The 15,085-nt window shown below is 34.4% G+C and overlaps 1 protein-coding gene across 7 annotated transcripts in view; it reads right to left on the minus strand.

The window, feature by feature from the left end:
* NIPBL (NIPBL cohesin loading factor) overlaps nucleotides 1–15,085 on the minus strand; it is a 147,194-nt gene that overhangs the window by 31,464 nt on the left and 100,645 nt on the right. For all 7 annotated transcript variants that reach the window (XM_085042738.1, XM_085042744.1, XM_085042740.1 and 4 more), the window contains 8 exons: nucleotides 11,628–11,810; nucleotides 7,411–7,608; nucleotides 7,156–7,227; nucleotides 6,969–7,058; nucleotides 5,723–5,826; nucleotides 4,104–4,190; nucleotides 1,497–1,728; nucleotides 649–800 (listed from right to left, as the gene is read on the minus strand). In XM_085042738.1, coding sequence (XP_084898864.1) covers nucleotides 649–800; nucleotides 1,497–1,728; nucleotides 4,104–4,190; nucleotides 5,723–5,826; nucleotides 6,969–7,058; nucleotides 7,156–7,227; nucleotides 7,411–7,608; nucleotides 11,628–11,810 — 1,118 coding nt within the window. The remainder of the gene's footprint in view (nucleotides 1–648; nucleotides 801–1,496; nucleotides 1,729–4,103; nucleotides 4,191–5,722; nucleotides 5,827–6,968; nucleotides 7,059–7,155; nucleotides 7,228–7,410; nucleotides 7,609–11,627; nucleotides 11,811–15,085) is intronic.

Consider the following 15,085-nt stretch of genomic DNA (forward strand, 5'->3'; position numbering starts at 1 on the left):
ATTACTTCATATTATTTGCAAATAAAGTTATTAAATTAGGGCACAGGTTTTACAAGGAGTGGCTGAGGGGGTATCAGGGTGTTTAGCCTGGAGAAAAGGGTGCTCAGAGTGGACCATATTGCTCTCTACAGCTACCTGAAAGGAGGGTGTAGCCAAGGGAGGTTTATTTCTTCTCCCAACTAACAAGTGACAAGACAAAGGAAATGGGCCACAAGTTGTGCCAGGGATGGTTTAGACTAGATTTTAATAAACATTTATTCATAGTAAGGATTGTCAAGAATGGGAACAGGTTGCCCACGGAAGTGGTTAAGCCAATATCCCCGAAGGTATTTGAAAGATGCACAGATGAGATGTTTAAGGACATGGTTTAGCTGTGTATGTGGCAATTTAGACTTGATTTCTTAAGGATCTTTTCCAATATAAATGAGTCTACTACTCTATACTTGAATACAATCCAGTTAAACTTCTCTTAAGTAAACAAGAGAAGATGCAGATGACATAATACACAACAAACTACTCACTCTGATGTTAAGAATTTAAAAGCTAGTACTGAATTCAAACTTCATGCCACTGAGACAATCACACTTTACATTCATTCCACGAAAAGCAAAGTTAATATTTTTGGACAGGAATTCTGAAGAAACATACCTGAAGAATAGTTGTGTCAGTGAGAAGCTGTATCTCTAGCAATTCTGACAAGCTGCTGACAATGTCACAAACTTTGTTATACAACATCACTATAACTCTTTGCTTGTGGGTGGAACACTTGGCACGTTTTGCTTTTGAACTTAAAACACCACCTAGAAAATAAAATATATATTCATTAATGTTTTCAATGTTTCAAACAAATACTAGAAAGATGATCTTCCTCAAAAAGTGCCCCCAAAACAACTGCATGACTACAGCTTTGTAAAAGCAATTTAGAAAAACTACCTAGCAGCATCATCTGGAAAACAAGAATTTCGCATGATAACTATTTTTCATAATCACTCTAAATTATGGACCTGAGATTTTTAGAAAAGTTCTTGAAACTGGAGCCATGCATCTGTAGGTATATACCTGAAAACAAAAGGCTAGAAGCTAAATAGTTTTCCCTGAAACAAATCACTATATACATGGAAATTATGACTATAAATTACTTATTCCTACATACAGTAACTATACATAACAGTTGAACTTCAAACTTCTAAATACTTTACTCTAAAAACTTTGGTTATATTGACATTACTGCAGTAAACCAAGGTACTATATGACTAAGTTCTTCAGATGATGCATTTAATTGTTTTTTTCACTCTGTTTCATCATCCTCAAACTAACACAATGCTGTATGTGATAAGAACACAAGTCAGGATGCTGTATGTGATAAGAAAGTACTATTAGTATAGAAGCTGAATAAAAAAATAATCTTACTCCAGAAAGTCATACAATTTATATCAACATACAGTAGATGAAATTTTTACAGCTTTTGATACAGAAAGATTTCTTAGCATACTAACCACCATGAGGATCCACTCTATACACAGGGTCATACTGAGGATAGAGAGTATTCTGCAAATGAAATTTTGTGTACTGAATAACTCTTTCTATTACATCCTCAATATATACAGCTTTAGGCATATTTGGTGATGTCATAATATTGATGGCAGTAAGACAAGCATCAGCAGATTTTGTCACTCTTTCCATAATAAGATCTCGCCATAATCTTTCCTCATCTTCAGTGTCATTATTCTGCAACAGGCAAGAAACACAGGAGAGTATGAACAAGAAGTCAAATTTTTATTCTCACCAAATGAAAGAAAATAATACTACCTTAATATGCTTACATACACTCATGTATAAAATACTGTATTTCCTTTTTGGTACCAAAATAATTTGTTTTAAAAATCAAGTAATATTAGTTTTGCTAGCAACACATTTGTAGTGCCTCCCTAAGCTACAGGTCTGCAGAGTCTGTATTCTGTATTCTTCTCCTAGAACACAAAGAAGCTTTCTGTGTCCTATTGGGAAGCACTGTGAGGGAAGACTGCTACATGCTCTATTTAAGACAGATGTACATTAAGCAAAATCTAATTCCTTCCTCTGGTGTTTTCTTCAGTGGCACCAGTTGCTGCTTTGATCCATCTAATTTCTGCCACTAGAGGGAATTCTTTCACAAAAGACTGTTGCAAGTCACATGAAATCCGTAAGTACACAACTTCATTGACCAACCCATCTACTATCAACAGGTTTAAAACATATCTTATCAAAATGTCCATTTAGATTACCAGAGGCTACCAAGTCTCTGTATTACTGTGTTTGTATGAGGTACCAAAACAAGCATCCACGAGGTTAATTATAGCCATCCAGCACTACTTAAATATTGTAATATTTGCTACTTTTGTAGCAAAGCTACATAGAATTTCTCATAGCTCCTCTGCTACAGACTCTGGAAACCATTGTAGTAAATTGTAGCAAAGCTAGGTAGAATTTCTCATAGCTCCTCTGCTACAGACTCTGGAAACCAGCTCCTCTGGTTTCCTCCAGAGAAACAGCGTCTTTACTACCTGCATAACACCACTACAGTTCAACACTGCTGGCTTTCCTTGTAAAAAGTAGAGGTTGGTGAAACTGTTAACAGCTTTTTGCCTTTGGAGTAAAATAACCTAAACCAGTAGAGCAGTGCATTTTACATATGATATGAATTATATGATCTATCTATCTATCTATCTATCATCTATCTATCTATCTATCTACCAACTATCTCTACCTCTATCTCTATCTCTATCTATATATCTCATATATATATCATATATATATATAAAAATATAATTATAAAATCAACAAAAATCTGCAAATCAGGAGGCCCCTGCAAATTTCTCAGATACAATGGCTTTAATTTGCTATACAATTGAGACTTAAAGGAAAAAAAAAGTTTCCCCTAATTAATCTCAGGAATGAAAAGAATCTTAAAGGATCATCTGCCTCTGAAAAATATACTGATATGGAGGTAAGACATCTTCACTCACTGTAAAAGTAGCAAGCTTACTCCTTAGCAGAGGCTTTATTTACCACAAGGTCTTGAGTAATTTTTAATAGTTTTAAGAGAAATCTGAAACTCGGTTGGCTAAAGGCTGTTACTTTTTTTTTAATCAAAGTTTGTCTCTGAATTGCAATCTTTGGACAATTTCATTAACTGTTCAATAGTTTGAGTTTTACTTCAAAAACTAAGAAGAAAAATATCACTTTAAAATCAATAGCATACAGACTTCATCACAGTGCAGTAGACCAGTAGACCAGTACTTTCTTTTCATGCAGTTTATGTATGGCCAGAGGTGTTCAGAACCATATACCAAAACTTTGAAGCCTCTACAAACTATCTAGATAGAAGTATTTAGGTAAAAATAATGTGTCTCTGGTTTTCATCTGCAAGTTCAAATGCTTCCTTTCTGATATAAACAATTACTCTCTTATTTCCATGGATGAGGAGGCGTTTTCTATAAAACTCAATTCTAATTTTGCTAGAATATTGTTTTGGATAGAAAGTGGACAAATAAATATATGATGTGCAATATGGGACCTCAACCTCATAAAACCTCAAAATCTTTGACTAGTTTTAGTTACTTGAGGAAAAAAACCCCACCCCAAAATAATAAACTTCCTGTTAATTTTATTTACATTGACAACTGCCACTTTGTAGTGTAAGAACACTTAAACCTTAAACTTCCTCCTTAATGTTCAGGAGAAACATACATTCCATGTGCAAACTACAGTATTTCTTTCATTTTGTAAGGAATGTTTTATGGACACATAGCACCAACAATGCAAATTACAGTAGTATAACCATAATATTTCAGGATGAAACTACAATAAAATCAAACAGAAGAAAATACAGTTGCTCCCAATGTACCTTAGTTATCATTACTATAGTAAAACATGGTTAGTACTAAAAAAATAAAAACAATTGAATTTTCCTTAAAATATTAAAATTTAGTAATCCCAATCACACACATTATATCAGAAATCCCTTACACACATACACAGTATTTGAACCTATCACTAAATAGGACTTAAGTGAAGAAAACTATTCTGCACAACATTGTGAATTTATGAAATTTCAAACTCACATGGTTAAGCAAAGTAGAAAGCTTTGATCCGTCTTGAATATTCTTCTCCAAAATATTCAGGACTTTTACTGTTTTCTCTGTTGACAGCTAAAACAAGTAAAGAAACATGTCAAACAACTGCAGGAACATAAACTATTCCAAACTACTGAAAAGAACATTGAAGAATGAAGGACACAGCTTGTACAATCTGAATCACTTAAACTGTAAGCAATTTGGCATAAGGAGAATGTAGATATGATAATGAGACCAGGTAAAACACATTCTAGGGTTGAAATTAAACCACATTTTCAACCAGCAAAATCCACAGAAACAGATCTTTAAATTGCCTGCCATTCATGTTGTTTAGTTATACTTTTTTGCTTCTAGAAATATAAATTTACCAAATCAAAGTACGATCTACAAATTCTAGCTGACCATATAGAGCTTTTTCGGAGAAAATCCAAATTGCATGAACAAGCAGAAATAAATACTCTGATACTTGAAACATAATACAAGGGAAATGTATTCTTAATGTTAGTGTTAACTTCAAAGAAGTAGCACATTGAAAAAGGTAAATTGAATTCATTTACTGATCTTCTGTAGAATTCTGATTAAACAATATGTAGAAAATGTTAAACTTGAGAAGAGACAGTTTCTCTCATCTAGATCCTATTCAGCACTGAAAGCAACATAACTGATTTTATGTAGATATATATGTATGCATGTGTGTGTGAAGAATATGGAACAGTGGTTAAGGGTGAGAACTAGCAGGAAAGAGAAACAATCATACCACCTGCATACTACAAAGGAAGGAAGGGAAATTGGAGGAAAATCCAGGGAGAATATCTAAAGTTTGGATTAAAGAAGTTTGGAATAGTCCAGAGTAACTATTATAGTACGTGGTTTCACAGACAGTCCATAAAGACAAGTGGTCAAGAGCAGGCAAAGAGTTTAACATAAGACTGCCCAAAGCCAAGAGCTCTAGGAAGATAAAAGGAAATCAAGAAAATTGTTTCTAGAGGTGTGACATCAATAAGTTCGCACCAACAAAAGTTTCTCTAAGTGACTGGGGAAGAGTATGGCAAAGAAAGCATAGTACGCAGAAAATGAATGTTATTATCACCTGGCACCTCAAAAAAAAGGAAAAAAGGATTAAAAATAAAGGATTTTTGGAGAGATGAAGGATGAATGCAACTCTGTTTCTGGCTGGACATCATACATCTACATTGCACTGATGGCATATATAAGGAATGGTGGAGGTTTTTACTTTGCCAGCAGGTTCTGATTTACTGTGGCTGTTCAAATACAGCTGTAAAGAGCAAAGCCTATAGGTTGAAGTGCTTTTGTGAAAGCAGATTAATTATTTTAGATTTTACTGTTCAGGCGCCTGTATTACATACTGGCATATAGTTAACACTGACACAGAGGAGGACCTTTCAACAAAAATGTCTCAGCTTCAGAAAGAGTAACAGTTCGGATGTTGTGGCTTACTAAAGACTTCAGCTAAGGGTGCAGAAGTCCAGCTGTTCCTATGGTCTGTGCATCCTTGAAGAAGGTGGAATGTCACTACAGGAGAAGTAAGTTTTTGTATGTGAATCAATATTTTATGTCCCAAAAAAAGTTAGATTATGAAGAGGTACCTTGTCCATAATGCCCATTGCCTTGATTTTTGCAGATTCACTGCCCAACTCACTAAGCTGATGTTTTCCCAGTAGCAATTCCTGTGGAATCTCATCATCATCACCTTAAAACAAAAAGTAAAAAATTACTAATCATATGTCTCATAAGGCTTCTGGGAAAGCAGTATTTTTAATTCTAATACGAAAAAGCCAGCTGAAGAAAAAGAACTTGTCCAAATAGCCAGCATCTAATGGTTCCAAATAATTAGCATTAACGAAGACTGATAATGACATCTTTTGGTTGTGCTGAAACACCTGTTAAGTATGACTGGTTCTGAAACACCATTTAAGAGCCTTACGTGAGGCATGCACTTCTGAAAGTCACGAATTAAAAATTTTTTAAATAGTAAACCTCATTTATTGCAGTACTTGTGCCATCACTTTCAATTCAATAAAACAAACTCTACACTATTGTAGCCCTACAGTTCAAATCTGGGCAACAGCAATAGATGAAAAACCCACGAAATTAAGCACCTTGAGATAATCTGTGTCTTAATTGTATTTACTCTTAGAAAGAGATCATGTTACCAGACACAGAAAGATCCAATTACTTCACTTTTAAGTTCAAGGTTGCATATACAATGGCTTTAAGAACTACAGCGATTTGTTTACTATGCCCCTCCCTCTTATTAATGAACATTGCCTTATCCATTTCAAAAAATAGTCACCTTTTGCAACATGAACTACTTCTTCAGACACTTAGCTAAGAAGGCTGCTTTCCACTGAAATAGGTAAGTGATTCAGTCTTAGCCATAAATTCACAAGGACTCTACTGTCTGAATTAAATAATCAAGATCTGCTGGGGCAAAGGCCACGACAGATGTAAAATTATGTGCCTCAGATATTACTAGCAAGAGAACCATCTTGTTTACATGTTTGACAGAAACCTAATGACCCATAATGAATGAACCCTAATGACACTCCATGGAACATCCTTTCCACTCCAAGGGGACTACTCATTATGATTTATGCCCCCTTGGATTCTGCAGGGAGGAGAAAGGAGGATCTTCCTCAGGCAGTGGCAAGTGAAATTGGAAAGGTAAAGGCCACCACTCAAGGTGGAAGCCATATAAATCCAGTATGCCATAGCAAGTATCATGTGTAATTAAATCACCACAAAGTAAGTTCAAAAATACTGATACAATTTTTTTTTATGCTTCTCAGGTTTCTAATTGGTGCAAGCATTTGAAAATTTTTGATATATTACCAAAAGCTGTAAAATCCATGTCTTCCAGATTTTCCAGAATATTCTCTATTGAAGCAGTAAATCTTTTAAAGGTTGAAGAATCCATCATTTCTGGTGGAATAAGAAGGAAATTAATAAACAATTTCATAAACAATTATTTTAAATGCAAAGCAGAAAATACAAATAACAGAAAATAATCTAAAATTACCTTCAGGTGTTAGTTTCGGTTCATAAGCTTTCCTCTTCTTCTGTTTTTCTTTTTTCTTCATTTTTCTAGCCACTAATTAAGAGAATAAGGAGTAAAACAAGTATTTTCTCAAAATCTAATGAAAAAATTATTTACATTTCTTATACTTGTACTCAATATTGCATGCAATGACGTTCATTTAAAAATGTTTAACATAGCCATTAAAAAAGCACTAGTATTATGGAATAAAATTAAATTTTTATAATGATCAGTTACCCTCACTGAGGCTAGGAGGAGAAGAATAATCATCCATATCAGAGTCATCAGGACTGCGATTGCGGTAACGGCCACTACCAGAAATCCTCCTTCCTTCATGATAATGACCACTTCTCCTATGGTCACCAGAACTTCTTCTGTCATGTTCTTCATACTCCCAAGCTTCATCTCTATCCTTTTTGTGTCTCTTACGTGAAGCTAAAAATGAAATGCATTTTAATTTTAAATGCAGAATTTACAGTTTTAATAGTTTGAAACCGAGCATTTTTAAACATTTAAAAGGTGTGCAGATGTAGTGCTTAGGGACGTGGTTTAGTGGTGACCTTGGACTTGGCAGCATTACTTGTATGATTGGACTTGATGGTCACAATGGTCCTAAACGGTTCTACAATTTGCAAGTAAAACAATCTGGTATAGCTGTTCTGTAAACCAGGTGAATGCTCTAAAGCTATTGGATACAAGTCTGCTGTGGATTATTTAATCTAAATTTTCTTTTGAATTACACAAAAACTGTGAGTGAAACTGGCAAAGATGCCAGAAAAACATTTAAAAATACAAATTTACAGTCCTTTTAAAAGCAAAGTAAGGGAAGTGGAACAAATCAAAATAAGTTTCATCCTTTTATAAGAGAACATCGAGATAATTTTCTCAGTTATCTGAATTGTGACTGTTACTGGATGTCTATGTTCCAATTCAGTGACTGCTTTGCCCATTTAACACACCAAGTTCCAATGAGACTTGGTAATCTATTTTCTAAAAGATATTTTGTTTTGCCATGACAACTACAATTTTGCCTTGGTATACATTGCAGGAAATTTGTGTAAAGCAGAAAGCTCAGGTCACAGTTCTGGGCCACAGAGCAAGTCTCTACCACAGATGATTATTATAACTAATTTTCAGGCAGGACCAAAAAGCCCAGCAAAAGTGAATGTTGAAGAAGCTGGAGTAAATATTTCATACAGAGATCTGGTGGAAATAAAATGTGGGAACAGAATGACAGTTCTCTGTTACTTTCAAAGAAAGTCTCCTATGTTTTGAAGGTGACAGTGCTCAGTTGTAATAGAAAAGGAAATGGATGAGGAGGTAGCTTCCTCCATGAAATCAGCCAACTTTCCATTTTTTAACATTATTAGCTAATTGAGCTACAAAAGAGATGTCTAATGCAGACTGTACTGTGAAGATCAAAACCCTTCCAAAACATCACGTTCTAGACTGGCAGTGTTTATTGCCAGTTTATTGCTTGTGGACCTGCATACAACAGTCCTGATATTGTGAGTCTCTACCAAAGTCTCCTTGGCATGACTGTATATAAGGTTGTTTCTGAGCAGAATGGCTCAAAAGCATTTATACAGAACTGGAACTGAACTGAGAAGTTCTTACCACAACCCATTTATTAAGAAACATAGGAAACATACCAGGTTATATTCACTAGTCAGCCCAGGATCAGAATTAATTAAAAAAAAAAACCCTGAGGGAATACTTCTGTTTTCCAATGAACCCTAGAGGTTTTAAATTCCAAAAATGTAATATAAACTCTTGCACGGAGGTGGTCCAAGTCTTTAACATAATAACTCAGTTTAGGCTGCAAGCTTTCCTGCATCTGGATCAGATGTGCTTCTGGGAAAGTATAGTCGTGTTCAGGTTGGCAGAGACAGTAAAACTGTCTAAAACAGTTGAGAGAGTTAACTGTGATTGAAGAAATGGTGAGCCATCTGGGAGCACTCAGTGGGTAGGAAGCAATGGATGCTCCATCCCTGGAAATGTTCAAGGGTGGACAGGGCCCTGAGCAAGCTAGTCTAGTGTGGAATCCCTGCCCACAGAGGGGCAGGCAGGTTGGCACTAGATGACCTTTAAGGTTGCTATCAACCCAAACCATTCTATGATACCTGGAGTAAAGGTACTGTAGAAGAAAGTAAGACTTTTATGGGAAAAGGCTTTACACATCTTAACTGATTCCTTTACCCCATGAGACAGCGTTTTGTGGAGGCAGGTGGATCTTTCTCCATAGTTTACAAATAATTTGTAACACTAAGCTCCGTAGGATGAATTCTGACCCTAGTTACATCTCCATGAGAAAAGTAACTTCCACTATTGCTGTCTGGCAGAATTTTAGATTGAGCAGTTTATCAGTGCTGCATGAGAAAACAGAATGTGTTACAGCTCTGCTAGCTCTACAAGGCAAATAATGTGACCATGGGAATTCACAATCAGCTATTCATAATCACTGACCTAGTGTATTTTTTTGAAGTCAGTAAAATTGACAAAAAATTTAAGTATTAATAACATTGCAAGAGTTATGATTGATTTTATACATAAATAAATACTATTTGGAATATAAACACCTAATTTCCTACTGAATTCTACCAAACATTTATGCAATACCACATTTAGCAATTACTGTAAGAGAATGACTTCATTCATCTTTAATTTCTCATTATTTACTTTAATGGCAAGTTCCTTCTCACTGAAATATTCCAAGAAACTTCTCTTTTTCTATACTAATCACTATTTCATATTTTTAAAGTTCAATTTTAGGTAAACATAATTAAAAAACATGTATTTGTAACAGGACAAATCTATTCAGTGTATTTGCCACATATCTTTCACTTTTGAGAGTTTTGTCTTGGTTTAAATTTAATTCAGTTCTACAGTATTCTTTAAGAATTTAATTTATTTATTCTATAATTTATTCTAAACCAGATGTACTCACTGAACTGATCAGAATGATGGGCAGATCTCTTGAGTGGATATAATGAAACTAGAAATCCTCAAGGCATATAATTATGGTGAAAGTTTTTGTTAACTTGTTCTACTTTGTATTTAAAAATTTCAACAGCCACTATGGCTAATATATAGATTAAGACACTTTAAATTCTTGACAATTCTCTCCATTCCCAACCAACTTAAATAACTTTGCTTAATTAATTGATTTTTAAATTCACTGTTCCAAATTATTAAAAACGTAAACAGGTGACATGGTACGATAAACAGAGAATACAGAATACCTGAATGAAGAAAATCATTATTAATCCTTTGCCATAATTTGCCAAACTGATTACAATTTACCTCAAGACATCACATTCATACACAGAGAAGCATTATTGAGTTATAATTAAAAGGTAAAACAAATAGAAGAACATTCTTTTCAGCTTTTTCCATAAATATGAAAGGTATCACTGTTATAATTTTCATGTGTAAAAACAGTGTATCTGTTGCATGAGAACTTGAAACATACTAAGAAGCAGAACAAACAAATCTTTCTCTTTTGGACCTTAAGAAATACTAACCCAACACATTGTATTTTATGAATGTCCAGTAAGATGTTTCACTAAACAAAGGTGCAAAACTTGGGAAAAAATCATTATAAGAAAGATTCCTTCTCAGGCTTACAGGCTTTCCCTGTAGCCCTGAATGGCTATACAGCTCAGACTGAACTGATTCACATCGTTCTGACAGTTTATTTCCAGTGCTGGTTAACTGTACAACCATAGAGACAAACCAACCATACATTTAACAAGTAGGAAATGCCTTCCTAACTTATAGGCAAATAACTTTTTTTTTTTTACTTAGAAACTTTATTCAATTGCACACAAAATTCTAACTAGAAGCTTCCCCTCTTCCCTTGAAAACAGTTAATTCAAGAATAGTATCAGCAGCAAATGGTATGGGGAATCCATCAAGAACAACCCATTTTTCAAGCAATATGACACGAGAAATACTAGAAGAAATATTTTAAGAAACTTCTGTGCAGTAAGATTCTCAATTTACTATGTCAGAGAAATTCAAGAGGGGATCCTTCACTTTTCTTATCAACAAAACTGAGAACAATTCAAGAATTTATTTAATGAAATTTTCCTTTACATGCATTTGTATGTAAGATCTGGGCGTCTTTAGAGGATATTTTCCTTAAACTGATTGGTTAGAAATGTTTCATGGTACAACTGAAAGAAAAAAAAAAAATCTAGGCAGCAGCTTCCAGTAAAGTAATCAGGAAAATAAATTTAACAACTGACTGCTTTTCATCTGGAGTGTCAAACTGTAATCAAGCAAATATTCTTTTAAAAGAAAAACAAGAGTTCTTGGCCAGGTAGTTGTCAGGACAGCAAATCTGGGGCTGTATATTTTAGGGTAGCCAACTTTAACAAAAAGTGTATCTTTTTGTAAAAACAAAATATTAGCTTTTTTTACCTTAAGGAACAGAATGATATATTACTTACATTCAAAAGCTTCTTCACTGTCATTGTCTTCATCAGAACTGATTTCAGCATATTTTGGTTTCTCATTAACTGTGCTACGTTTGCGCTTGTTCATTTTCACACGTTCACAAAGAGGCATGGTGGATTCAATTTCTGCCAGGAGCTCAGGAGGCAACTCCTTTAACACTGACTGATCTATGCTACCTATTAGTGGAGAGTAAGAAGAGCAAATGTGAACCTGAAGATAAAAAAGACAGCCCAACACTACAATCCTTTCTGAGGAACCACTCACAGGACTAACCACGAACAATACCACAATTAGATAGACCTGAACATATTTGACAGCCTTTTTTTTAAAGTTCACATTACAATTAGAAATGAACACAATAAATTACATACACATTTCCTTCAAAAAAAGATTTCATATAAATGAATGACCTTTGAATCACCCTTTGAATTACCTTTGTAGAATGATATGCCTGCTCTACTCCACAAAGTTTAGTCTTATTTCAGTCCATCCTCTGAATTTATCAGGTTTTCTAACAGTCACAAGTAAATTATGGATTCTTAGTTCCTTGTTAACATTTCTGTTTACTATCATTCTGAGTAGTCAGTGTACACAAGACAGTAATATTCCCTTTTCCAGTGAGGAAGGACAACCTCTGGCAAAACTTCTGGGGTCATATTCCTAAATACAGGCCAAATCATGGACAACCCAGATTTTGCTTCAGATTTTTTCTTACCTCCTACTGGTAGCTTTATGATGCAATATATATTTTTGCTAGATTTTGTTACAAAACAAAGTTGAAAAAATTTTATTTCATATAGACAAACAGCTAGCTGAATCACAAATCAGGTTTTTTTTCCACAGTGATAGACAGGTAGACAATATCACGCCATTCTCATCATTATGAAACCAAGATTAAACCCATGTGCAGCCAGAGGGAAGGAGATTTGCAGGCAAAGTTTTTCCAGCCAACACAATGAAACCAAATTAATTCAAAAGCATTTCTTGGGGGTTTGTTTATTTTATGTCTTTTCTTTATTTATCGAAGAACCTGTTGCACAGATTTGCAGATTATCAGACTAAACTAAATTGTTAATCTTTCCCCAGCAATAGAACAAATATCTTTGTCATAAGCTCCTCTCTCTCCTTCCCAAAGCATACCATATTATTTAGAGAGGAAATTACTTCCAAATTGCTGTACACACATATTCCTAGAAAAAAATTATCTTCTGGATGATAATATACTTTTTAATTGCATTCACTACATCACTACTCTAACTTTATAAAACTTATTTCCATTTCAGTGCTAATATCCTGATTTCTAATAAAAGAAAGTTTTTGGATTTTTTTCTTTCTCACTTTAAACAGCTTTAATTGGAATTAGAAAAGCCTTACTGTGAGATTCCAGGATCAAAATATAGTCTGAAAATCATCTCATTTAAGTGCATTTTAAAAAACAATTTAACTTCAACTATTGGGGGATTTGAAGTGACACAGGGAAGCGTATACAAAGAAAGTCATAGTTAAAGTTGTCTCTGCTTCCTACACATTGTGCTCACTGTTACCTATTTGTGTTGCATTGCCATCCTTACATAATCACCATGTACCAAAGTTACCTAAATGGTAAATACTGCTTTGGAAAATGCTGTAAAACATTCCATGGTGTGGCTGACCATGTTTCTTGGTTAGTGATTAATTTTGTGGGCTGTGCACTTGACTTCAGACAGGTAGAGGTATGCCAGCATGGGCAGACCATTTCCTCTGTGTGTACCAGCAGCTGACTGATGACAGCCAGGTCCAGTCTGGATGCTGCAGAGCTGTGCACCTGAGCAGTGGCATCCTCACATTTTGTATGCCTATACAGTGCATAAGGAGCTTACATCCAGCCCCAGAATACAGAAAAAAATCACACATACAAGTTTTAAGACAATTTCCACAGACCAAATTGATAGAGTGCCGCAAATCCTGGCTCTCTAACACGTATTTTCAACTTTATGCCAATTGGTAATTTCATTGAAATCAGCAGGACTACACACATACCATAAAGTCTCCAGTAAATCTGGCCAAAGAAAAACATTGCAAAAGACAGCTACAAGTAAATGAATAAAAGTTCCATTAAATCCTCAAACAGCAAACAAATCTCACAGGCTATTCTATTCTCTCCTAGGAGTATCTATTCTTGCTTTCTTTTCTCACTTATCTTTCATTTTGTACTCATTCTTTAAACATAAATCAAGTATCACAGTATTCATTAGACATAAGTGAAAAAATCTTACTACTTTAAATATTTGTAAAACTAATTTTATTTCCATGTCAAAAGTTTCAAGTTTTTATTTCTCCAGTGCTAAATTCAACTACTGCTTGTTTTGCACTCTCTCCTGTTACAGATATTTCAGATTCCAGTATAAGCTCACCCATTTTTCTTTTATTAGGAAATAGGTAAAGCTTACTTTGTTCAAGTAGGGAACAGCAGAAAAGAGAACCAATAGAATTATTATAGAGCTCTCTATACGCTATCATTGAAGCTTTTCTTTCTGTCAAAATGTTCCCTCATGTGTGCCTCATGCCCAGTTTTCTTAGCTGGTGAGGATTGTAAATAACCAAATCTATAGAGTTTTACTTATGCAGTACAAAGGAGTTACGTATGACTGTACACATGTGTACAATTTAAATATACATGGAGAAGGACTTACCCTTTCTGCAGAAAATCAGGGATATTCTGTACTTTTGTCTAGTCAAGAGCTTGTTAATATTTATTTTACTCTATTAATTATGTTATCTTGAGTCAGGGCAGCCCAAAAGTCACTAGAAATATCTTACCAAATTCCTTCTTTAATATTTCTTATTTTATAACGAAGGCACTATTTATTTTTTCAGAGTAGTAAAGAAATACTTACAAGAATCCAGTTCAACATAAGAATCCAGAATTAGGTTATAAAACACATACTAATGCCTTTTCACTTTATGGGAAACTTTCCTTAAGCAATTAGTAGAATATACAACACAAACCTTTTTGAAATCTACAAATCCATGTACAGTCACTTTCAATTTTCCAGGTTTTTTTGCTAAGTTTGCTAAGACCTAGTACCTACTTCCATGTCTTCCCTTTAATCAATTACATTTGGCTCTATATGCACGGCTTTTTAAATAGCAAAGAGAAAGTAACTTTACTAAAAAATTACTCAACAGTCTAATAGAATGCCCTAATATCTAGCTGAAGGACTGCTGTCATCAATAGAAAAACTCCATTTTCTGCAATTTGTGTGATCAGTGTACCCAATACGCCTGAAATGGTACTATAGGCATGCACAGATATAATTTATACATAATTTCAAAGCTGCTGCAACTATTTAAGCAAAAAACAAAAAAACCCCTGAAGTACCATCACAATAAAATCTTTTTCTTACTGCCAAGAAGAACAGGCTAACAAACTCCACATTGGTGAAACCAAAGGGAAGACACCGAAGAACAA

This window comes from Lichenostomus cassidix, chromosome Z (assembly GCF_008360975.1).
Source record: "Lichenostomus cassidix isolate B80296 chromosome Z, HeHo_3.0, whole genome shotgun sequence".
In the NCBI taxonomy this organism is placed as follows: Eukaryota; Metazoa; Chordata; class Aves; order Passeriformes; family Meliphagidae; genus Lichenostomus; species Lichenostomus cassidix.